A 26,376-nucleotide genomic window follows, 5' to 3' on the forward strand; every position below is an offset into this window, starting at 1 on the left:
AGAATGAAGCATGCTTTAATGCGTGCCAAAACATTTTAAATGTATTTTTAGGAATAGGTTTTTGACATGTTTTTAGCACTTCGTGTGTAGATATATTTTAGATATGTTTAACATGTTTAGGATTTAGTAATGTCATTCATACGAAAGTGGAGTGGGTGTTGTGTGTCGATTTAGATACTGTGTATAGATTTCCCGATTCATGCCCTTATATAGGTACAATTCACATTGGCCTTTTTTAGGCATAGAAATCCAGTCCCTATTTAGGCATTGCTCATACTAACCAAATACAGGCATGATCAACAACATCCGATCCTCTTCATCACAACGAGTTCTTGGAAAACCAGACTCTTAAGCCTTTAGGACTTCTCCTTGCCTGGATATTGATTTCTCCAAGAACTCATTTATTATGCATGAACATCTATTCCTTAGGGGTTCATTCACAACATTCATATGCCCGATTTGTACGTCAATACTGGCATTTCTAAACACCTTCAAGGTATAAATATACCTTCACTTGCTATGGCAAGACATGGTGCGGTTCGGCTACCTACTTGCACCACGCGGCTTGCCACAGGAAGTCAAGTCCCCAACTGACGCACTTTCCTCACCGAGAATTCAGCTCCAGTGTTTCTGACTCCCCTTGCGGGGTGTTAGCGATCAAGTACCGGGAAAGAGATACCAACCTCTCTCATTCTAAGGTATGGAGCTGATTAGAACCTAGAGAAACTTTTGGCAGTTCTTGGCGAAACAAACTAAACTATAGCTACAACTAAACTATAGCTAAAACAGCACCTACTTCTTCCCTCGTACTACACTTTGGTTAGGTACACCTGGGTAGGATTATTTTAGCCTGTGTTATTTATGTATGTATTTTTGTATATGTCATAGACATGCTATTACAGTATTATTTTATAGTTCTGCTAACGCTATACGCATTATACTTCGCATTCGGTCTTACGATTGTAGCAGCTCATATCTCTTGCATGAGAAATAAGACTGTTCAATAAACCCTTTTATTGAAACGCCTGTCTCTCTATTTTTGTGCAACTCTGTAGAACCGAAGCATGTACGATTGACTGAGTGAAACTGTTATCTATTGTTTCCACAACTCTTAAGATTATGTTCCGACTCTAAGGGAAACAAAGTTGTTATGTTTATGCTGTTGTCAGAAACGAATCCCTTCTTGTTCATTCGAGAAGTTTCTAGTAACCTCGGAGTTAGCTGGCACACACAAGTAAGAACAGAAGTTACTTACCTGTAAACTGTGGTTCTCCAGTATTGGTGTCTTTCATAGATTCACATGCTTGAATAATTCCCCGTCATCGAAGTGGGAGTCCCACGGTACATAACATAGTAGTAAGAAGCATATATACATAAATATATACATAATATATACATATATACACATAAAATAATATTCCATGATATGTATATTCTTTAAAAAAAGTAAATTCTTGAAGTACCATAAAACAAAAAAAGGCCCATAGAAAGCATTGAGGGAGAGCTCACTTTAGTAACATAAATGTCATTATAATAGTCAACTTTCCTGCCAATCAGGCCGTAGCACCCTCTAGAACGTTCTCCTCAGAAGCACAAGCCCTCAGATTTTCGTAGCACAGGAGTGACCAAGAGTGCATGAGGAGAAGAGAGCCTCTGAGGGGAGAAAGGGTGGGCCGCATGTAAATCTATGAAAGACACCAATACTGGAGAACCACAGTTTACAGGTAAGTAACTTCTGTTCTTCTCCAGTATTAGGGGTGTCTTTCATAGATTCACATGCTTGAATAAGAGTAGAAAGCAGTACGCCACAATAAGAATCATAAAAGGCAATAAAGAAAGTTGCATCACATAGACATATACAGGCAACATTGCATATCCATAAGAAAAACCCTTTATGATAGGAGGCGGGAAACAACAGAGGCTCACCTTATTTGAAGAGGTTTCGGAGCACCGCTTGACCCACAGCAGTGTCCGCAGCGTTGACGGTCTCCAGACAGTAGTGCCTCATAAACGTGTGCCTACTGGACCACGTTGCCGCCCTGCAGATCTGATGCAGAGGCACTCCAGCAAACAGGGCAGTAGAGGAAGCCACTGCTCTCGTCGAGTGTGCTCGCACAGGAGCTGAAAGAGGCTTGCCAGCTCGTTGATGCCAGAAGGAGATGGCAGAAGAAATCCAACAAGTGATTGTTTGCTTAGTGACCGGATGACCCTTATGCATCCTTCCATAGGCTACGAAGAGTTGGTCAGACTTTCGAAATGCAGCAGTGCGTTGGATGTAGAATTTGAGGCACCAATTCAGGTCAAGGGAATGAAGAGTGCGCTCAGCTGGGGACTGAGGATTAGGGAAGAAAGTCTTGAGAATGATCGGTTCATTAAGGTGGAAGTCCGATGGAACCTTCGGAATAAACTTAGGGTTTGTACGAAGATTAACAGCGTCCTTAGAGAATTGGAGATAGGGCGGCTGTATGGTAAAAGCGTGGATGTCACTCACTCTCCTAGATGACGTAAGTGCGAGGAGGAAGGAAACCTTCCAAGTAAGGAATTTCAATTCCGCTGAGTGAATAGGTAGGTTCCAAAGGAGGTTTGAGAAGTTGGGCTAGGACCAGATTCAGACGCCAAGCCGGAGGAGGATGCCGGATAGGTGGAAACATCCGGAACAGAATTTTAAAGAACTGGTGAATGATCCGAGAGGAGTACAGAGACGTAGATCCATCATGTCGAAAACGGGAAAGTGCTGCCAGGAAAACCTTGAGGGAGGAATGTGAAAGTCCCGATTTTGCCAAATGGAAAAAGAAAGGCAAGATCTGCTCTGGAGTAGCGAGCATAGGATCATTTTTTTCCGAATGGCACCAGACACAAAACCATTTCCACTTTAATTTATAGGTCTTAATGGTTGAAGGAGCACGTGCTTGAGCAAGGACCTTTCTACAGTCTGGATCAAGATTCAGATGGGCGAACTCATGGTGTTCAGGTTCCAAGCGTGAAGCTGGAGAGATGCCGGGTCTGGATGGCAAATCTGACCCTGAGTCATGGTGAGAAGGGGAGGCAGCGGATGAAGAGGGATTGGATCGCACTGAGAAAGAAGAAGTAGATCCGTGAACCACGGTCAACGTGGCCACCTGGGTGCAATCAGCAGGATGTGACACAGTTGAAACCTAATTCTGCGCAGAAGGCGAGGTACAAGAGGGATCGGCGGAAAAGCGTACATGAATTCGTTGGACCAGTTGATCGAAAATGCATTCCCGCTCGATCCTTTGTGGGGATGCCAACTTGCATAGCGTGGGCATTTGTGGTTGACTGGAGTCGCAAACAGATCCATATCCGGGCGGCCCCACCTGCGAAATACGGACTCCAGAGTTGACTGATGAAGTTCCCACTCATGGTGGTCTGTGGTCGATCTGCTGAGAGAGTCTGCAAGGACGTTGGAAATACCCGGGACATGAACAGCGGTCAAGTGCACACTACCAGATCTGTTGTGCCTGTTTGGAGAACGGGAGAGATCTTGTACCCTCTTGCTTGTTGAGGTAGTGCATACTGGTGGTGTTGTCTGTACGCACCAACAGAGACTCCCCTTCCACCAGAAGACAAAACGATTTCACGGCGAGGAAGACTGCCAGAAGCTTCAGCCGATTGATATGCCACTTGCGCTGATCGACTGTCCACTTGCCCTTAATTGACATCTCCCCGAGGTGTGCACCCCAACCCTCTAAGGAAGTGTCCGTCGTAAGGGTAAGCATGGTGGCCGGCTCTTGAAACAGATTCCCTGTTGTGATGCTTGGAAGGTGCGCCCACCATTCCAATGCACCCTGGATGCGGGGGGTCAGGAAGACCTTGTCGTTGAACGACCCCGACACTTGCCACCATTGTTTGTCCAATTCTTCTTGAAGGACTCACATATGCAGTCTGCAGTTGGGAATCAGTGGTATGCAGGACGAGGTCATGCCCAGAAAGGACAGAAACTGACCTTTCGGAGCTCAGAAGAGTCACTAGTTTGATGATACGATCTAGACGTTCCTGCAAAACACTTACGCGAGACGCGTATCTATCAACGCCCCCAGAAAGACTCTCTGTTGTGATGGACGGATATGTGACTTTACTTGGTTGATAGAGAGACCCAGTTTGCGGAAGAGGGAAAGGCAAGTCTGAGTGTGGTGAGTTGCTTTAGAAAGGTTGGTGCCTTTATTAAGCAGTCGTCCAAATAAGAGTAGATTTGTATGCCTTGGAGGCGCAGATAAGCCGCCACCGGAGCCTTGATTTTTGTTAAGACCCTCAGTGCGGAACGAAGGCCAAAAGGTAGAACCTTGAATTGGTAGTGCTTTGATCCCACTTTGAAACGTAGGTACCTTCTGTGTCTTTAATGGATGGGCACATGAAAGTATGCATCTTGGAGGTCGACTGTGGAGAGGAACTCTTCCGGATTCAGGAACTGCAAAATCTCCAGGAAGGCCAGCATTCAAAATGTCTTGGACTTGACAAATTTGTTGAGGGCTCGGAGATCTAAAATCGGGTGCCACTCTCCCGACTTTTTCCTGATAAGAAAAAAGCTGGAATAGAAGCCCTTCCCTTGTTTTCGAGGAACCACCTCGACTGCACCCTTTTGGATCATTACTGCAACTTGGGCAAACAGCTCCTTTAGATGTTTTGGAGGAGGACAGATGGTGGAGGGTTGGGTGGGAATTTGATGAACTCCAGAGCATGGCCTTTTTGGATAACCTCCAAAACCCAACGGTCCGAAGTTATTTGTGACCAATTGAAAAATCTTTGGGAGATTCGACCTCCAATCTGCAGAATGGGAAAAGACTTGAAATTGTGAAAGTCATTTTTTATTGGAGGCGTTACCACATCTGTAAGTGGTTTTACACCTGTATGGCCTGGAGTCGTTCTGTCGAGACTGCGATTGTTTGGAGTAACGCCGTCTGTTGTCATTGTAAGAGCGGTATTGGGAGGAGCCACAAAAATTGCAGGTTGTGCCCCGACCACGTGCTCCACGAAAAGGCCTCTTCCGGTATTGCAGAGAACCTAGGGCGCGAGCAGTATCAGTGTCCTTTTTAATAGACTCCAGGGCGTCGTCCACATGTTTTCCGAAGAGGGACTCGCCATCGAAAGGCAAATCAAGTATTTTAGCCTGCACCTCCAGCCGAAAGGACGTAGACTTGAGCCAGCCTTGTCTCCGTAAAAATGCAGCACCAGCTAGCTGTCGGAAACCAGTTGAGGAAATATCAATTGAACAGTCAATGATTTCAGAGGAAATCTTCTCACCCTCCTGCACTATCTTTTGTGCTTCAGCTCTAGACGTTTCAGGTATGAGGTCTACTAAGGCAGCAATTTTGGACCACATCTGTCGGTCGTAACAGCCGAGGATGGCTAAAGAATTTGCCGCCCGAACAGTGGTTTGCAGTCATCATGGAAAACTTTTTGCTGATGGTGTCCAGTAGGCGGCCATCCTGATCCGGAGGCGATGTCAAAGCTGAAGATGGATTACGGGACCTCTTTTGTGCAGCATGTTTAATGACAGAATCGGGTTTCAGCTGAGAGACTAAACAAGCAGGCGAATCCTCCGGTGCCCTATTCTATGAAGTCTATGATCGGAATAGAATGCACCTGCCTCAAAGGCTGATCTTTGAAATCATATAGAAAGCAGTCTCCTTGCCTGACAACCATCGGCAAGTGAAATCTTTTGTCAGCTCTTGACATCAACAGATGGAAACCCCCAATGTCAACTGGAGGCGACGCCAAAGGGGAAGTTGGAGGAGGAGACGGGAGTTTGTGCCTGATAAGCATCCCAATCTGGCATTGCAACGTCATCATCCTGGTCAGTATCCGTATTATTACAGTGTCCACATGAACAGGAAGTTGTGGAGTAGGAGAGGCGGCTCTTGGAGCAGGCACAGGAGGCTGTGTAGTTAGTGGCAATGGAGATGCCGGCGTGGATGGTGGAAATCGACGGTTGTAGTCATCGAGCATGTACTGCAGGTTGGAGATCAATGACATAGGCAACTGCTCCATGAACCTCATATTTACCAGCATGTAAGGTTTCTGGAGCAGAGACATGCTCCATGAACCTCATATTTACCAGCATGTAAGGTTTCTGGAGCAGAGACATGCAACTCCTGGTTGTCATCATCATCATCATCATCAGAGTCCTGATATTTAATGTGCAACTCCGAAGGGCTACTGGCAGCCCGAAAGTTATCGTCCACATAGGAGCCCTCTGACTCACTCTCATCTCCAGAGGCAAACAATTGAGGTGGAGGACTGGATCGATGACGCAAAGGGCTCAAATCCAGAGGAGCTGGGAGTTTGACAGAAGTAGCCCTAACCACTGTGAAGCTGGTAGCAGTGGCAAATGAAAAAGGAGCCATCGACGGTACCGTCAACGAGGACGTCGACTATGTCGCCGTTGAGATCTTAGCTGGAGACTTTCCTGACGTCGCCGAGGATTGGAGGGGTTCCGACGACGAAGGAACTGTTGCCGTCGACGAGGTCTTTTTTGTCGACGTTGGCTTTGTTATCGACGACGAGACTTATAACGTCGTCGAAATATGTTGTCAACGAAGTCGCGATCGAGGAGGAGCTGGTCGTCGACGGGGCAGTGACCGTCGACGAGGCCGCCGTCAACGAAGAGGCAGACGTCGACGATGCTTTCGTCAACAAATGGCGTTTGGACTGGGTCCTTGACGAGATTGGCTTCTTCGTCGTCGACATCTTGATAATAGAAGAAATAGGCCTGACCTCATGAATCAGCGTCGACGAAGTGGTCATCGTCAACTTCATCGTCGTCGACAGGGAAGTAGTCGTCGTCGTCATAATGTCGACGGATTTCGTCGTCGTCGACGGTCTCGTCGACGAGCTGGCTCTCGTTTTAGAGAACGAGGGCACAGGGGGGGGGGGGGGGGGGGGGGGAATCTGCAACGCCAGAGAACTAGGTCCCGCAGGCGTAGAGGCCGGCAGATCCCGTGGGGAGACTGACTTAGAAGCGTCAACAAGCTTCTTTTTCTTCAAAAAGGGCAAAGGAATGTCAGACTCAGACCCACGCTTCAGAGAGATTGCAGTTTGACGAGAAGAAACACTCTCCAAATCAGACACAGTGTTGTCTGATGTCTTCAACTTCTGTAGCCACAGAAGGAGACGGGCCTCTCTATCTTTCAAAGTCTTATTTGAAAAGGTCCTGCACATTTTACAACGCCTCACCTCATGATCCGGGTATAAACAATAAATGCATTTTTTATGAGAGTCCTCCTTGAAAAGACGCAGTTTTCCACATGAGGAACAGGGTCTGAATAAAGACTTCTTTGGTGTAGACAAAGCTGAAAGTTTGAAGTTTGAAGAAAACTGAGAAGAGCTCTGGGAGACTCCCTTCACACGACGTGCGGTAGAAAATCTGAGGGTTCGAGCTTCTGAGGAGAAGGTTCTAGAGGGTGCTACAGCCTGATTGGCTGGAAAGTGTACTATTATAATGACATTGATATGTTACTAAAGTGAGCTCTCCCTCAATGCTTTCTATGGGCCTATTTTGGTCTATGGTACTTCAAGACTTTATTTTTTGAAAAGAATATACATATTATGGAGCCGCGTTGTGAGCCCTGCTGCACGCTGTGCAGCCCTGCTGATACGAATAGGTTCGAGTCGGCGCTGGGAGAGATGTGCCTATGGGGGAAGTTATGAACACGGACTTCAGGAGCCCAGTTTCCGCAACTCACTTGGTGTTCAAAAAGTAAGGATGGCAGACTTGGCAACTCATTGAAGTTTGACTGTGGCACCACAAGAACCAGAAAGCCACGCGGCGGTGACGCCCTGAGGGCGGGACTTTTTACAAACTGGTGCCTCATACATCGCCATGGTGTCACTCTGAATGAAAGCCCATCCCATGAAGAAGTGCGGCAAGCACGAAACGCGTCGGAAAGGACTTCATTTGCTGGCAACAGTTCCCTTTTGCTGTGCTGTGTTTCCACCCCATGAATAAAGAAGGCAGATTTTCAACATCTCTGTGGGCTCCTTCATCTGCAGGCAACTGCTTTTTGGATTGTATGCGGCACCGCCTGAGCCGCGTTGTGAGCCCTGCTGCACGCTGTGCAGCCCTGCTGATACGATTAGGTTCGAGTCGGCGCTGGGATAGATGTGCCTATGGGGGAAGTTATGAACACGGACTTCAGGAGCCCTGTTTCCGCAACCCACTTGGTGTTCAAAAAGTAAGGATGGCAGACTTGGTAACTCACTGAAGTTTGACTGTGGCACCATAAGAACCAGAAAGCCACGCGGCGGTGACGCCCTGTGGGCGGGACTTTTTACAAACTGGTGCCTCATAAATCGCCAAGGTGTCACTCTGAATGAAAACCCATCCCATGAAGAAGTGCGGCAAGCACGAAACGCGTCGGAAAGGACTTCATTTGCTGGCAACAGTTCCCTTTTGCTGTGCTGTGTTTTCACCCCATGAATAAAGAAGGCAGATTTTCAACATCTCTGTGGGCTCCTTCATCTGCAGGCAACTGCTTTTTGGATTGTATGCGGCACCGCCTGAGCCGCGTTGTGAGCCCTGCTGCACGCTGTGCAGCCCTGCTGATACGATTAGGTTCGAGTCGGCGCTGGGAGAGATGTGCCTATGGGGGAAGTTATGAACACGGACTTCAGGAGCCCTGTGTCCGCAACCCACTTGTGCTGTGTTTTCACCCCATGAATAAAGAAGGCAGATTTTCAACATCTCTGTGGGCTCCTTCATCTGCAGGCAACTGCTTTTTGGAGATTATATATATATATATATATATATATATATATATATATATATTTTATGTATATATTTATGTATATATGCTTCTTACTACTATGTTATGTACTGTGGGACTCCCACTTAGACGACGAGGAATTATTCAAGCATGTGAATCTATGAAATACACCCCTAATACTGGAGAATTAAGTTTAATGTACTCGATAGAGACATACTGACCTCAGTCTTATGTCAAATCTATAGTGTATATTATTCCAATGCACAGAGCCTACCAAGGATATAGGAACTACACTACACTCATTAACCCCTTCACTATTCCGCCGCAGTGCTAAGGGGGCGGGGGCTGCGCGGCGTGCCCATGCTGGTGACGGAACCGCTCCGACACCAGCCGCGGTTGCGCTGTGCTCATGACAGAGCGGTTCCGTCACGGCCCCGCCCGCTCAATGGACCGCTTAGGGCAGGCGCGGAATCCGCGCCGCACAGGCGTGCCGAGCGGGCCGTGATCGGCACAGCGTGACCGCGGCTGATGATGGAGTGGTTCCGTCACCAGAAGGGGAGGGGTTAACAGATACTTTCAAAACAGATACTGAGTCAACAATCTGTTCTGATGACGATTTTCAGACTACCATCAACTAGTTGTTCCAGCAAAAGGAAAGGACAGTGCCTTCCTTCCTAATTCGAAAATCCATACTGCCACTGCCCTTGCAAACTGCTGAACAAGCACTATTGGCAACCCGCCTGTGCTGTGTAATGTATTTACCGCAGATCTCGGCAGCCAGCCTGCCAACGTCGCGCTCTAGCGTCTTATTGTCAATACACGGCCTGCTAACCTCACGTGTTTACTCAAGGCACCCAACAGTCAGAAAAAGAAAATAAAGCTGGCAGCGGCAGTAAAATTAAATGATAGGAACTTCCCCATGGGCAGCTCAGAGGCAAACCGCGGGCTGGTACTGTGGAAATGTAAAGTTGTAGAACTCGTTGCATTGAGAAGTGTTTAAGTTAAAAATGAAAGATGTTTCTAAAAAATACAGCCATTTGAAATGAACTACAGCAAGGCCCAGTGTGCCTCAAATCTCTTATGAAACGCAACCGGTAGGCTTTATAAAAGGGATCTGCGGCATCTGGAGAGGCTTCTGTTTACAGGGGCCCAGGCAACCAAAGTGCATCATGAGACATTTGACATTTTTATGTATGGCAGCTACCATCTACTCCTCCCTCAACCCCTTAAAAACAAGCCCACAACAACAAGCGCGGCTGCGAAAGTGAAAGCGACCGCACTGTGTTTAATTAGTAACCTGATCCACGACGGCCACAAAGAGGGAGAAATGCAGCTGGCACCCTGTGCGCCGCTGCTCGCTCCCGAGACCCAAACACCACGGGAGTGAACATTTCAAGAAGAGGTGGGACATGCACCCCCACCATTTGCCTGCTTTCATTAATGAAAGCCACATGCAAAGGCCAATCAAATGTATGGGCAGAGTCACACCCACACAGAGAAGGTTCGGGGAAGTTTGGAGTGCTCACTAGAAGCCTCTCATAGTGCAGCGCATGCGCGCTGCGCTAGGCTCAACCGAAAAACCATAAAAGCACATTTCTAGCTTTGTTGATGCAGAAACACAAGCCCAATTAACTCTGCCTTACTATCTAGGGGACATGTGCATGCATAAAGATATCCTCCTTTGTTTATTTTGGGGAAAGAAGGGCACTGGAGATTTTGGACAGCAGCTCGTAGCTGCTATGAAGCAGCTGTCACAGGACGCATGGACAGTGGACTAACTACACTTGTGAAAATACAGTGACAACACACTGGCGTAACGAAAACTAAGGGGGCCTACCTGCACGGTACGTAGAGGGGCCTCTTCCGGGCTCAATACTGAGCTCTCTGGCCAGAGTACAGTGCCGAGGGGGCCCCTTGGAGCTTGAGGCCCCCCGCACCCCGTGGGCTGCGGGGATCTGTGTTACGCCCCTGTGACAACAGTCACAGGACTTCTGTTCTAAATCGAGATGTGCAGTAGTCACAGGTTGAGGGTTTTAAACAAAGAAATAGTTGAGTGCCGGGAAATGAATTTGCCCAAAATTAACTCCATTTATGGATTTGGGTGGCAGTGGGCCTAGACAGAAGCTCATCAGGTCCTGCTACAGAGATCAAAAGTGGATCCGGTGTTACAGGACACAGGTAGCAGTCACATTAACTGGTAGGAACAGTCAGTTGTAGCAATAACAATACTGGAACTTTGAATGGCGGCATACAACAGTGACAAGTTTGCGGTTATGGAACGAGAAATACCCCAACAGAAGGGCTGGGAGATATTGCCTCTGTGGCCTATTCATTGGCATTAGTGACAATGAAGAGATGGCGCATTTCCACAGAAGAGGAGCCGGAGAGAGTCAGGAAGATAAATGGAGAACTGTAAACTGAATCGGTTTGGAATTTTAAAGGTTGTTTGTTATGTAATATTAAATATGACTGTATTGGGAATTAATTAAAACGATTCCAATGATATTGTTTCAATTTGATCAACATAACTGGAAATTTCTCGGTAATGCTTACAAATGTCGTATTTAATAAAAAAGTCTGTGGTTCTGAACATAAAGATGCTGCAGTCACAAGGCAGGAAATGTGACTGGAGGTACCAAGCAGTTGTGGGACTGGAAATGTGAACCTAGATGTGCAGCAGCTGCATAGTTAGGGCAGGAAAAGCAGATAAGCAGCAGATACAAAGCATGAGTTAGGAACGGACGTGCAGCAGCAACAAGGTTAGAGTTGTGAATGGAGATGTGCACCAGTCACAGGGCTTGGGGATGTGAATTGCGAGATACACGAGGGACGATGCTGAAGTTTCAGCAGTCGTAGTGTTGGGGCTGTTAATGGAAATGTGCAGCAGTAACGTCCATCACCCCCCCTTTTGTACCGCAGTAACAAGGATGGCACAGCAGACAGATACATGCAGAAATCACCGGACAGTAGGTTCAAACTGAGCTCTGCAGCAGTAACCGGGCTATGGGTACAAACAGCCAATGGGAGCAGGGCTGGGGTGCACACTCACAGTAGTCAGGGGGCGGGCTGGCTGGCTCTATGCAAAATCCACTTGGATGGAAATAGAAAAAGTCACAGACAGAATTCAAAGTCTTGCAGTGTGACCAGACACAGTATAGTCACAGGACTGTTTTGTAATGGCAACAGTCAGACTTAGCTATCGGATCTAAAGAGTTCACCAGTACCAGCTAGTCCCAGTCTCAACCAACTCTTCAAATAAAATTCCAATTATCTAAATTTTTCTTTTCTTTGTCAAATAATTTAACACAATTCCATGCAAGCAGGCCAAAGGCGCACAAAGAAGGCAGGGCGAAAATAGTTGTATTTGGACAAGAGCAAAATGAAAGAAAAAAAACATCAGCAAAGCCAACGGGTCTGGGTTGTCTTCCGAAGCCTTAAAAGCTTGCTACCGTGAAGACAAAAAATATGGTTACTTTCTGATTTAAATGGTCCCTAAAAGATTGCAATGCAAGCACCCCAAAGGAGGCAGAATAATACACAAAACAGCTAGTAGCTCAAAGTGAGACACCAAAGAATCTTATAGCTGAAGGTGTGTATAACCAAGAAACAGCATTTAGGGTATGGCCACTGAGACCAGGCTCTTTCTATAGCTCTAGGGGCGTTAACGCTGCCAAATAACTGAGGAAGTGCTTCGCAGAGATTTCACAAGAACTGCAGCCAGACTACTTGCACTCTTGGAGGGTGGAGTCTCCATATGTCAACACCAGCCCTATAGGTTTGCACAAAGACAGTCTGGGATCAAGTGTGGTGGAATAATTTGGGGTACACTGAACATAGTACTTCAACTAACTAGAACACATTTGGATCATTCTAGAGTAGCACTTGACAAACCTCCACAAAGCAGTACTAGATGCATTACGAGTGAACATTAGAACCATGTTTACATACACCCCAAACTGAACTAGCCCCTTTTCATCATCTATTCCTGTTCCCTAAAAATGAACAATTTATCAAGCACAATGTCCCTGAGCGTCAAGGCACTCAAAGATCATGCTAAAAAGGATACTTGCACAATGCAGGGCAAGGGATCAGCATGGGTTCACCTTCATTCCTTACTCAAAAAGTAGCTGGTGTGCACGATGAGCACGGAAAGGAGAAAGTATGTGAACTTATGTGAAGCCTCCAACATAAGTGAAAATAAAAGTCAGCTCTTTTAGCTACTTTGACGGATAGATATTTTTAGTAGTAGCTATTTTGTTTAGGAGTCGCTAGTCTCTGCAGCAGCTGCTGTTTGACAGGCGAAAGGTACCTCCATATTTTTAGGGGCTCTCCAAACAAACCTGCTATTTTCCCAAAATGTTTTTTTATTTGCATGTAAATTAGTATTATGGCCACCAGGAGGATCTTACAACCATTTCATAACCTCATCGCTCCAATGATCTTACCTGGGTGGTACTGGCAGACGGCTGCAGGTATTCACTGGGACTCACTGTTGCGGTGGCTGCCATGCCGTCATGTGAGTCTGTAACACAGAAACCTGGTCAGGAATTACCAACTCATTTTGCCATCATAATGATTTATTGACACAACATTCTAAAACAAGGGTCGACAAGAGAGGTACTGAAACATTTCTAGAGGAAAGCTTGCAACTCTAAGGCTCAAAGGGCCAGATGTATCAGGCTAAATTGCGATCGCAAATGCAGATTTGCAGAATTTCAGCTTTTGCGATCACAATTTAGCTGTGTGCAATGTAGGAAAGAAAACCTACTCCTAAATGCTATTCTAGCAGCCATCGCAAATTGCAATATTGCTGTAAGGAATCGCAAATTTGGCAATTACCTTGAAAAAAAGCACATTTTAGCATTTTTCAAAGTGCCATGTGGCACACGTACATGCCCTTAGGGCATGTACGTGCGCCGCATGTGCACACATGCACATTTCAGGGGTGCAACAGGGTGTCCTTTAGGAACCATTGCATCTTTGCAACCCTTAAAATTGCGTGCGCTATTTGTGAGTACCTATTGGGTACTCGCAAATTGCACACACAATTCCCATTCATTCCTATGAGTCTCTTGGCCTAGAGGAATGAATGGGAAGCCATTCCTTATTTGTGAGTCGCAAATAAGGAACATGTAGGAATCGCAAAAGATTAGCAGATTACTACATACATTGCATTTTGCAAGTCTATAAGAGCAAATCGGTAAAATTCGCTATTATAGACTCACAAAATGTAATATTACCTGCATGAAGAACAGGCAGCTCTGTAATGGTCTGTGCCCCTTCTCTAGCAGTATTAAATACAACAGAGCGCATAGTATGTCAACACCCCTTTGCACTTTTCACATTTTCTGTCACTGCATCAGATTCATGCTAATTACATATATTTCTACTTCGCAACATGCCATATCCACACTCTCAATGAAAAAAAAACATTTTTACGATGTTAAACTATACAACACATAAAAAATATAAAACCGAAGTATGATGATTGGATAGATTTCCTTGCTGAGTAAAAATATTGGTATAGATTATCAGCTGCACATCTAATGGGATAGGTTTCTACTAACTATGCAGAATCAGAGTTCGCAACATTTGGCCATTCTTCTATGCAAAAGTGTTCAAGCTCTGTCAACTTCCTAAGATGAATGTTAATGAACATCAATCTCATGTCACGCCACACATTTATATTGTCCTTCTGTAGGGGTGCTGTTTAGGCCATTCAATGACATTGACATTTGGTCCTTAGCCACGGGCTCCGGGTCTATTTTGAAAAGGGCAGGAGCTGTACCTTTACTTCACTCCAAGAATATTTCCTTCTGGCTATACAAGTGCCCCAGACACTGCCAGTGAGTGGGCATGCCTATAAAATACTGAGGACACTACCATGCTTCACACTAAGGCCATGCGCACTACTGGATTTGTATCAACTAGAAAGATCAGCTTTTAGGCTGAAATTATTCACTTTAGTTTTGCAAGGCCACAAAACATTTTACCACAATGCATAAGAATCCCGTCACCGTTTAACTTCAAATGGGATTGAAGGTTGTTATTTCTAAAGTAATTGCTTCTTTCTTGACACCATACCATAGGCCACATTTATTGAGTGCTCAGCATATTCTTCTCGCATTACTCAGACAAGCATTGGTCCTAAATTCCTGTGGCTCCTTCAAAGTTTCCATTGGCTTCTTGTATTCTCTAGAATAAGTCTGCTTGCATTATCATTTAGCTAGGAAGGATGCCAGATCCGGGTATCGTTTGGTTGATCGCACGCACAGCCTACTTCTTAGTCATCCTGTGATTGCTTCAAGAGAAAATCAAGATCTTCAAAAATGTTTTTATATCATGATCTGCACCTTTAAATTACTTTAAGGTGGAGTTTGTTGGAAAGCTCTGTCATGCTCCTGGTTGAGTTACTAATAGGGACTGGAAACAAGTAATTTAATTCCAGACTACAAGGTAGTGATAGAAGCTATGATTCTATAGTCAGGCGGCACAACCACCCTCTACTCTATGGTGGCCCTCCGAGATTAACCCGCCACCTAACCAGGTAGATTCGGCCAGAAATCTGGGGTTTAAATTTGACAACAACCTCTCTTTTATGACCCATGTGCGCCATGTCTCCTCCATATGCTTCTGGAAGTTAAGAGCGTTGAGAAAATTCCATCACCTCATACCGGAGGGCTGCAGGAAAACTACAGTCCATGCACTGGTAACTTCCCATCTGTACTATTCTAACAGCCTATATCTAGGGCTTCCAGGTTATCTGGTCCGCAGACTACAGATAATTCAAATCGCAGCGTCCAGATTAACTGAGAAAGTACTGCTACGCCATCATATTTCCCTGCATCTGCAGCACCTCCACTGGCTTCTTGTCATTAGGAGGATTGATTTCAAGGAGCTCACTTTGGCCTACAGAACCACCAGAGATCAAGGCCCGGGTTACCAGAGGCAGAGATTGCAAATCCATCAGCAAGTAGGGCCCGGAGAGAAAACCACCTGCGACTGCTCAGGGTTCCCCCGCATTCTTAAGGCCAGGATAGGGGCAGTGTTCACGGTGAAAACTACAAAACTCTGGAATACTTTGCCCCTTTACCTCTGCATGATGAGTCAGAACAGGCCTTTAGGAAGGCTCTAAAAACCTGGCCCTTGCAATAGACTAACCCCTCGGTTTCCTCTCACTGCGAATTTGCAATGCAGCGGCAGGACACCTCTGCTGAGGTAGCTGTGCACTTTAAAACTTAATTATTATTATTATTTGGCATGTTGGGGTACACTTATAAAACTAATTGTATATTATATCAGTATGAAATTGCTAAGGAAATAGCAGCATATCTCCATAAGCCAATCACAGAAGCCAATGCTAGATCTAAAATTGCCCCCATTTTAAGATCTATGCTACCACAAATAAATAGTACAGCATGTTATCCTACTGAACTTTATTCTATGGGAATACCAACACTGATTTGGGGAGCTCTATCCAAACGCTGCTGCATTTGACCTTACTACACCTTGCTTTTGGGGTCCAGCCTTGCCTCGACGCACGCCGCAAGAAGGGGAGGCGCCCGAATGCGCACAAAAGCACCCAAGGGCTCCCGCATCGCTGGAGCTCTATCCAAACGCTACTGCATTTGACATTACTGCACCTTGGTCTTGGAACCCCAAGCCTCGCCTCACCGCATTTTACTCGCGTTTGCCGAACTTGACCCAGGCTCGCCGCTTCTTGTGAAGGACTACATCACCCACAAGGTTCTGCGCCAGGAAGCGCCAGCAGGAAGGGGAGGTGCACGGAGGCGCACAAAAGCACACAAGGGCTCCGGCAATGCGGGACGCGCGCGGGCGGCACCGTCTGCGCCCGTCCGCGACTAGAGTGGGCTATCCCTGTGAAAAATCTTATAAGAACTAGACCAGTGATAAGCTGTTATTCTTGCGGAGACCCTAATAATACTTAATTGTGCCAATAGTTACTGTCTCTATGCAGGGTTTTTGTTTTAATACATAGGGCAAATAATAATAACTGGAAATATGAGTAGGCAAAAGGGTGCTGCAGGCACCTTAGACGACTTCATCATTAGAGCCGAATCTCTCCTAACGCACAAAATTGAGCTGGCAGAGAGAAGCTTGTCACTTGACCCCACTAGATTACCTACCTACAGACAAACTATGACTCCAAATCCTACTGCCACATTGCAACCAGCCAGCACTAGCCCAATAGTAATAGTTCATAGTGAGCCAATGGCCTCTACCCTACCATTCACGCCAGACTCATTTACGAACACTAACTCAGATGACACAAGCAGGCCTGACATCTCTAGGCTACACGTACCAAGGCAAGCAAAATGCATCAAAGGAGAAAACCAAACAGCCACAGAAGAATAAAACAAAACGGTTGTAAGAAACCAACTCAAACAAAATAGCTGGCCCTCCTATTTTTTTTTTTAAGGAAACCACCCACATACATGAGCAAACGGAAATCCTAAGTAAATCACTTGCCACAAAAACCGAAGCTGACCTTTCCTCACACTCGGCTAAAATGGGTATGAGCGTTGAGCATGAAGAAGGCATTGTTACATCAACCTGTAAGGCTGCATTAGGTCGCATGTTGTCTCAGATTGACGACCACATACATATAAAACTGAGTTCTATAGATGTAAAACTAGAGCAGCTTAATTCTGCCATGGCTCAACTGGATATCTTAAGTAAGGATATTATAAAGAGATTATGGAAGGGGCACAACCTATAACGCAGGCTGTTGTCCTGTCCAAACAAAACCAGAGCAGATCACAAGTTATGAGATGAGAAACAAACACCAATAACAAATGTATCCTATGGGGTGGAAATTTAAGGAGCGGGTCACAGACATTGCTTGTTAGTGGAGAAGGATTTAATGACGGACATCAGGTATATGGCGCGCAAAACACTCAAAAATGGGAAGTGGTCCTGACACAACACACAGCCCCAAGGGAACTGATCTAATTCCCAACACAGACATTCTACGTTTATTGCCAGCTTTATGCCCTTATGTTTTAATCTCAGCCGGGGTCCCTGCTCTTAAAAGAGAACAGAAATAGTCATGGTCCAACTTTAGAAATAAAACTGTTGATTGGCTAACTAAATTTAATCCACAAAACACAAACGATATTTTGATGGTCCATAGGGTAGGTGACTCCTCAAAGAAGATAAAGGAGGATTGCATAGTTATAAACTTCCGACGGCCACGTATGGTCCGAACCCTATTAAACTCCCAAGAGGAGATGCCCTGCCAGAGCACTCGTATTTGTGCCCTTCCTTTGGGATATTATTACAGACCACCAATCAGGAGGATTGTAAATGGAACCACTGGCCCCCTAACAACCTTAAACAGATACCAGGGGCTATCGACCTTAGAAGCTGTTGATTGACAACAAAAAGCAGCATTTTATGGGAAAAAGCAAAAAGTTAATATGAGTAAAAAGACTGCCCAAAATAAAAAGGGATTAGAAGAATTACAGAGCCTATCACGTGATGTAGGGTTCCAAGAAGGAGGAACACATGAGCACAACAATCATGAGGAAGAGGGGGTTACACCTGCCCTTCTACCCATTTTACTAGGGTCCATAGAGGTCGCTATGAGCGAAAGCAACACCATTAGAGTTAATAGTAACACAGTGGGTGGCCCGCTTACTGTTAGTGCGATTAATGAATCATCAAATGCACGCCTCACTTCGTGGAATATAGCAGGGATTAACAGGAATCTCAGAGATGCAGACTGGGATGAGTATATTGAACAGAGCGATATCTGCTTGTTACAAGAGACCTGGGCCGTAGAAACATGACACAGAGTTGGATATAAGACATGTGGGGGCCGATTAGGATGGCGGACAGATCGCCATCGCCACCGCCAAGCAGGCGGTGGCGATCCGTCCACCATCTGTGCCCGTCCGCCACCTATTTCCCCCACCCGCCATATTACGATTGCGGGGGACCGCGGCTGACGGGAAGACCGTCCGCCGCGGTCGCAAGGTCTAATATGGTGGCGGTGTCTATCATACACCGCCAGCCATATTATGATGGCCGGATGCAGATGCTGTTCCGTGGCGGCAATGCCGCCACGGAAAGGCATACGGGCTTTACTTTGGGGGCCCGCTGCGGGCCCCCAGGGTGAAGGGGGGTGGGAGGTGCACATGGGGAGTACCTATGGTACCCCCCTGCGTTTCACAGTACAACATGGCAGGCACCGCGCGGGGCCTGTCATGTGTGCTGTGAAACACACAACATGCAATTTTGACATTGCGGCGGAAGGTGCTTTCAGCACCGTCGGTCGCAATATTAAAAATGCGGGATGCACCTGCCACTGTGGAGGGTGCATCCTAATACGGGGCACGGTACCTCCGCCCAGGTGGCAGACGGTCCCTGCCCCAGACAGGATGGCGGATGGGCTTTGTCCGTCAGCGATCCTAATCGACCCCTTAGTGTGGATGCAATCCCTTCTATAAGGGGTAGGCCATCAAGGGGGTCTAGTTATATGGATAAGAGTAACCCTTGAAATAGGAATAACTCAACTGAGTATACCATCCCAAGATATGGTTGGTGTAAAAATAACTACTCAGGATGGAAGGGTACTATATCTATTTAACATCTATAACAGACCGAGCCCAGCTAGAAAAGAGTCACTGGTTATAGAACATCTGGACTCTGTTCCAAAACAGAGGCAATGGTATTAGTAGGTGGGGTCCTAAACTGTTATTTCGAACCAGTGACTGTTTTTCGTAATCTATTTGAGGATGAAGATACGTCTAATAAGATTCCTGCGCTAGAAAGCAATAGCACAGTACCATGCACCATAGCAGTAGTACAAATAATGAACGTTGTAGCTGGGCATGGGTTAAGAGCTTCTAACGGACAGTTACCATCAGACAAACCGAAAGCATACACATTCTGTAGAGGTAACTCTTGTAGTCACAGAGATTACATAATGGTATCGTTGGAACTTTGGCACCATGCAATTGATCTAAAAATAGATCCAAGAACTGAGAGCGACCATCGCCCACTTGTACTGACGTTATCTAGTCAGCTATTTTCCTTTACCCCCCTCCCCCCCCCTCCCCTTGTACTGAGGATAGTAACACTTCTTTAGATGACCTTCTAGTAAGCAATATTCGCCGATCACTGAAGTGCCCTTCTGTCTTAGGGAATAGAGAGTTTCGGACAAACATTTATAATATATTTACAGATACCTTTACACCCCATATAGACCAACCAGTAGATAAAGATTGTCTGTTAGACCTATACAAAGAACTTTTGGCAGCGTGGTTGCCAAATGTGACTAATATACCCAGGAAAGAGAAAAGAGGAAACAAAGGTCAAATTAAACAAGCATTTGCAATGCAATAGGTCTCTCATTTGGAAAGTTTGAGCTATTGGTATTGTAAATGTCAAAAATTTTATTGACGTGTTTTTGAAATTACTGACATTAATAGCTTTGTCGTTTACAATGTCAAAAGTTATTACATTTGCAAATGTGACACCTATAGCATTTGTATTGCAATGTGTGTGAGGTTGTGAGTGTGTTGGGGGTTTTGTGTGTGGGCTGTGGTGTGTGTGTGCAGTTGTGTGTGTGGGGGTTGTGTGTGTGTGTGGGGGGTGTGTGGTGTGTTAGTGGGGGGGTTGTGTGGGGTGTGAGTGTGTGTAGTTGTGTGTGTGTGTGTGTCTGGGGTTTTGTGTGTGTTGTGGTTTGTGTGGTGTGTGTGTGTGGAATTGTGTGTGTGGTGTTTTGTGTGTGTGGGGTTGTGTGGATGTGTGGTGTGTGTGTTGGTGTGAGTGAGGGGGTTGTGTGTGGGGGTTGTGTGTGTGGTGGGTGTGTGTGTGCGTGGTGTGTGCGTGTAGTTGTGTGTGTGGGGTTGTGTGTGTGGGGTTGTGTTTGTGTGTTGAGTTGTGTGTGTGTTGTGTTTGTTGGGTTGTATGTGGTGTTGTGTGTGTGGGGTTGTGTGTGTGGTTGTGGGTGGGTGTGTGTGGTTGTGTGTGGTTGTGTGTGGGTGTGTGTGGGTGTGTTGGGGGTGTGTGGGTGTGTGTGGGGTGTGTGTGTGCGTTTGGGGGGTTGTGTGTGAGGGGGCAGTGTGTGGGGGCTAATGTGTGAGGTGGCAGTGTGAGAGGGAGCAGTGTGTAAGTGCGCAGCGCAGACAGTTAAATTGTTCTTGGGTTTGTATATATTTGAAAATGTCTGTTATTCAAAAAAACTGCATTGTTGGTCACACCTCAGCTGGGAGCGCTGTCTTGGAATGCAAGGATGGGTGCACTAGGCACTTCCTAAGCAGCAGAGATTTTCAAAAGGTTTCTTTATGGCATTCGCTCTCGGCCTGCTGCAGTATAGAGAGGCAGGGGTGGCGGGGAGAGTGGAGAGTCCAGCAGAGTGACGCGATCTGTGGTGGGGGAGGGAATTGAAGCGCGGATGGAAAGTACCCAAACAACGCAACACACTGCAAAGACTATTTGAAGCTTGTAGCAGTCTCTGGGTGAAAGCATACGTGTTTGGGTGCGTGAAGTAAACATGAAATTAAAAGTGAGTAAGAGAGGGATGCAGAACACAGAGGCGGGAGCGTATTGAAGTTGAGGGCAGGCAGCAAGACACACAGAAGTGAGGCAGGCTAAGAGTGCTTGGTGGGGAGAGAGTGATATTCAGGAGAATATAAGCAGGAGGGAAAGAAGGAGAATCCGAAAGGGGAATGCGATGACCAGGGAACCTGAAGTGAGCTAAGGTCAAGTAGTGAATCACACAGAGCAGTACTTCTTGACTCCTGCGACGGATATCTGGTGGCTTGTGTGTTTATTATCACGGGTACACACTGACTCTGGCCCAGCAGCAATAACTTGCTTCAGCTGCAGGATTTGTCACAGCAGTGGGGGGCAAGGGGTTAGTGCTCAACAATAAATCAAAACAAACTACAAAATAAAAAAAAATGGTAAAACAAGCAGAAACCAGACCGAAGCAGGGAGGGAGAGCAAAAAAGAAACGCAAAAGAAGCTCTCGGCATTGCAGGGGGCGGGGCAGCCGAAGCCGAACCCTTTGAAGTAGCCAGGCTGAAAAAAATGCAATTAGGACGGCCTGTGGCCGTGAATAAGTGACGGCGGGGGGGCAGGGAGAGAGGAACAGATGTCTGTGAAGGGAGAAAGGCTGGGCTGTTGGCAGGGGGAAGGCTCGTGCATGAGAGCAGGTCACGTGATTGGGATTCACGTGAACTTTTGAAAATCCGCATCGTAAAAAGTCAGCTTTGTGGATGGATGGCAAAAGGTCTCTCTACGAGACCTAAAAAGTAAATTCCTGGTACAATAAGGCATGTCGTGATGCCAAGGCCGAACTAATAATGGCTATAAAAAAATGGCAGTATAATCAGTACCAGGGAGGCTAGGACTAAATATAAGAAAATGCTTGATAATGCGAGGAAAACATGGGACGATGGCATTTGGTCAGACTTACTTAACGCAGCCAAGGCAAAGGACCAGCAAGGTTTTTGGAACCTTGTGGCCAAAGGGAACGAGACAGGAAGGGAAGTCAAAGATATATATTTAGATGCAAACACTTGGGCGGATCATTGTTCTAGTTTGTATGCTGCAGGGGAAAGTAGGCAACTCCTACATATCGATGGACTAGCAGCCAATACAAAGGATCTTACTCTTGTTTTTAGCTTGGACGAAACAAAAATGGCAATTAGTGCAGTCAAACCAGGGAAAGCTCCCGGACCTGATAGAATTCCGGGTGATCTACTGAAGCATGAGATCAGTGTCTGGGTACCATACATAAATTCCTTAAGTAATGCAATAGCCTTGGGAGCCCCCATCCCAGATACTTGGACAGGGGATGAAATTATTACAATTTTAAAAGAAGGTAACCGTTATGACCCTGCAAACTATCGCCCAATCAGTCTAATAGACCTTTTACACAAAATTTATGCTAGGCATATTTTAAATCGACTAAACCCTTGGATTGAAGACAATAATGTGCTTTCAAAATTCCAGGCAGGTTTTAGAACAAAACTCAGCACAACGGATCAGGTTTTCAGATTCACATGTCCTTGTTGGAAATATGTCAAAATAAGGAAGGGTCACCTTTACGTTGCTTTTGTGTTCTTAAAGGCAGCGTTTGAACTTCTTCCATGGGATCTATTACGGTACTCGTTGAGATGCCAAGGGGTACCTTGTGATTGACTAAACCAAATAATATAACTACATGAAGAGGATTATGCAAAAGTAAGATGGGGTCCGAGGGGCGAATTATTTGAGGCAATCCCCATTAAAAAAGGTGTACGTTATGGATGTGTGCTGGCACCAACCTTATTCTCACTTTATGTAAATGAAATCCCCAACTTTTTGAATGGTTGCCAGAACGACGCACCTAAATTGGGAGGAGATTTGGTGCCAGCACTTATATGTGCTGACGACACCATTCTACACCATTCTAATATCGCAAACACCTAATATACTCCTTCCATACTGATTGTATAAAGAAAGGCCTTGAAATGAATATCGGTAAAACAAACATGGCCATAAACCCCCATAAAACTTTTTTTTAAAACATTGTACTAAATAACCAAAAGTTGGAGTATGTGTAGAGTTTTAACTATTTGGGCATATCCTTGGATACAAAGCTATCCTGGAAGTCGCAAATGGAAAAAATATAGCTTTACTCCAAAACTCTCTGCCCATAATGAAAAAGCATAGGAGTAGTTTCTCCAAAGCAGTTTCCCCAGCCTTGGAGGTCTTCAAATATAAAGCCCAAGCAGCCACACTCTCCGGGGCCGAAATATGGGTTCCTTACTGCAAAAAGAACTTTGAAATAGGGGAAAACAAATTTTATAGAATGCTTTTAAGCCTCCCTGCGCAAGCTCCAATAATTCCAATTATCCTGGATTTGAATGTCAAATGTACTGACCATCAAGCATTATTAAGACCCTTATACAGAATTTGCTCCACTACAGAATTGTTACACTACAAGGTAGGCTTAGAGGAGAATTTAAAGTTGGACCAGCATAGGAGTATTCTGTGGCTTAGACACGTTTCCTTGTGGTTCAGAAAATTGGGACGAGCCCATTAATGGGATAGGCCCAACGAAACAGCTAAAAACAACTTTCTGGGCCTACCTTCAAAATAGCGTGTTATATGGTCTACCAAAGGATCGTTAACGACTAAGTTCCTTTTGTTCAAGGACGTTGCAAATTTTGAGCCCTTCCTTGATGAGGTGCGTCCACAATTAGCAAAAAGTTTATACATGAAGGTTAGATACGATGTATTCTATATAAATGCAATTATGTCACAATGGGCCATTAATAACGTTGGAACAGGCAATGATTTGTGTTCTTTATGCCCAAAGAAGGTTAAAGAAACTGACTTGCATGTATTATTCTTATGTCCTCTATATCTCAAGCCCAGAAAGAAATGGGCTTGACATATCTGTATAAATATGGGAATTAGGTCTTGCAGAGAGGCAGAAAGAATTTAAAAAACGGATACATCACAACCAATTGTATTTAGTGTCAGTAAATTTTTACTTGTCGTAAGCTTTTTAAGGGCCAAATCAGGACTGAAGTTGTAACAAATATGATTAGGCATCTCCAGGGTACTGATAAATGAGTATGTAGATACAACAGGTATAAGGGAGTCTTGTTCGTGGGAAATGTTAGTCAGAATTTATTATTATTCATTGTTTTTTAATGTTTTAGGATGAAAGCACAAACAAATTACAAAAAATAAGGAGTCCTATATTAGCGTTATTACTATTTTTATCTTGATGCCTATTTTAAACATAATTATGTTTTTAATGAAATGGCCCCAACACCTTTTTTTCTTTTCCCATTTATTAACATTGTAATAGCATTGATGCACTATTTGCATATGGAAATGGTACGTGTTTAAATGCATCTTTTATGGTTTAAAGAACCGAAATATTTTTTTTTAATTAAATTGATTTATCTCCAGTGATCTCCATAAAACAATAGCCTGGATTACAAAGGTATGAAACTGAGTTCTTGTGGGAAAGAGTATGAACGATTTCATTAGGTCCCCTCCAGAAATGGTCGGACTCACTATGGAATGATTTCTGTTCCCTAAAGGACAAGAGTCCGCTGTTATAGTATCTCCTTATAAGAAAATTCCCTGGCTGCACAGAATTAATTGCTTGTGTCACCTTCAGAAAAATCCATGGTCTCTGTTTAATAATATAAGCTCATTAAATAGGCAGCAATATAAACTACTATGTTCTGTATACACAAACCTAGGCTGTTATACAAAGGATCACCTTCCTCGTGGAGAAGTTTGACCCGTTATGGAATGAACACGCTCTATAAATAGGCTTACCTAGCACTAAATAACTAATTTTCCTTACAGAAAAAAACAACTTGGCTATTATGACAAGCATTTACAATGCAAAAGGTTTCGCAATTGTGAGTTTTTGAGCTATTGCCATTGTAAATGGCAATGCCTTTTATGAAAAATGTCAAAGGCATTGTCATTTACAATGCCAAAAGCAATACCTATTGTATTGCAGAGCGGTGTCTGTGAAGCGGGCGCAGCACTCATTATTAAAGTTTTTTTTTAAAGAAAAGAAAGAGTGCTGTGTCCCTGAAGCCTATTGGGTAGAATTATCCCCCTCTGCTTTTTAACCTACAATTAGGGGACAAAATAAATTCTACACAGTTTACCATGTATGTAAGTAGTTTTATTGATACATACGGACTTCCCCTCAGCACATTACCCTCAGAACTGCATGTTTTTCAGAATGGCATGTAACAAACCATTCTTGACTTCTTTCCCCACACAAGCTTCTATAGTTTGATGGGTTGCAGTCTGCACCTTGATCCAGAGGATCAGTGCCATATAGGTTCTGAGATGAATTATTAAACTGGTTAGTTGGGTGAGGTCCTTCATCGTGATTCAGTCAGATACCTACACCCAACTACGTTTCTTTTCACATTTGTTAGTCAGCTCGTTTGTGTGCTTTATCAAAGATAATGTCCAAATACCTGCAGAACAGGAAGTGGGAAGGTGACTGATATCTATATACAAGGGTGTGGAATTTAATAAAATACCTACTTGTCCAAGGGGCAGGTTGCTTCATATATCTACTTGTCTTATAACAAAATCCACGTGTCCCTTTGGTGCCATGTAGTGTGGCGTCAAATTATAGCAGCAATCTCATTATGTAAGAGCTCTGGTATAGCCTCTCTGATTATGCCAGGGCTCATACCATAGTGCTGTTTGAATACTTGCAATCCCCTTTTGTTGCCACGTTTCTCAGATCTACATACTGGGGCTGAGGGCAGTGGTAAGCAATAGTTCCAGGGTTAGAATGCCCTTTTGAGTCTGTGAAAACCTACTAAATTGCATGTTATAATGGTTTTCAACAACGCCTCTCTAAGCTTTTCCCATACTGAGAAATGTTGGAAATGTACTCCTGACAATGGAAGACATAAACCTTTTTCCAAAGTTGGGATAAAAGTAGTTGGAGGGAAAGTGAACTAGCAAACACTCAGATTTTTGCATGAGCAAATCTACACATGCAAATTTGCTCATGATAAAATGCAGTTCACAAATATTTTCTAGGAGTACTATTTATTGTCCTACTTTTTGGGAATTCACGAAAGCCACATAGCTGCACTTAATGCCAGGACATATACCGAGGGTGCACTTT

At 44.9% G+C, this 26,376-nt stretch overlaps 1 protein-coding gene across 2 annotated transcripts in view; it reads right to left on the reverse strand.

Annotated features, from left to right (window-relative positions):
- SP2 (Sp2 transcription factor) overlaps nt 1–26,376 on the reverse strand; it is a 156,700-nt gene that overhangs the window by 117,980 nt on the left and 12,344 nt on the right. For both annotated transcript variants that reach the window (XM_086924295.1, XM_086924294.1), the window contains exon 2: nt 13,166–13,242. In XM_086924295.1, coding sequence (XP_086780421.1) covers nt 13,166–13,242 — 77 coding nt within the window. The remainder of the gene's footprint in view (nt 1–13,165; nt 13,243–26,376) is intronic.

This window comes from Lissotriton vulgaris, chromosome 5, assembly GCF_964263255.1.
Source record: "Lissotriton vulgaris chromosome 5, aLisVul1.2, whole genome shotgun sequence".
Taxonomy (NCBI): domain Eukaryota; kingdom Metazoa; phylum Chordata; class Amphibia; order Caudata; family Salamandridae; genus Lissotriton; species Lissotriton vulgaris.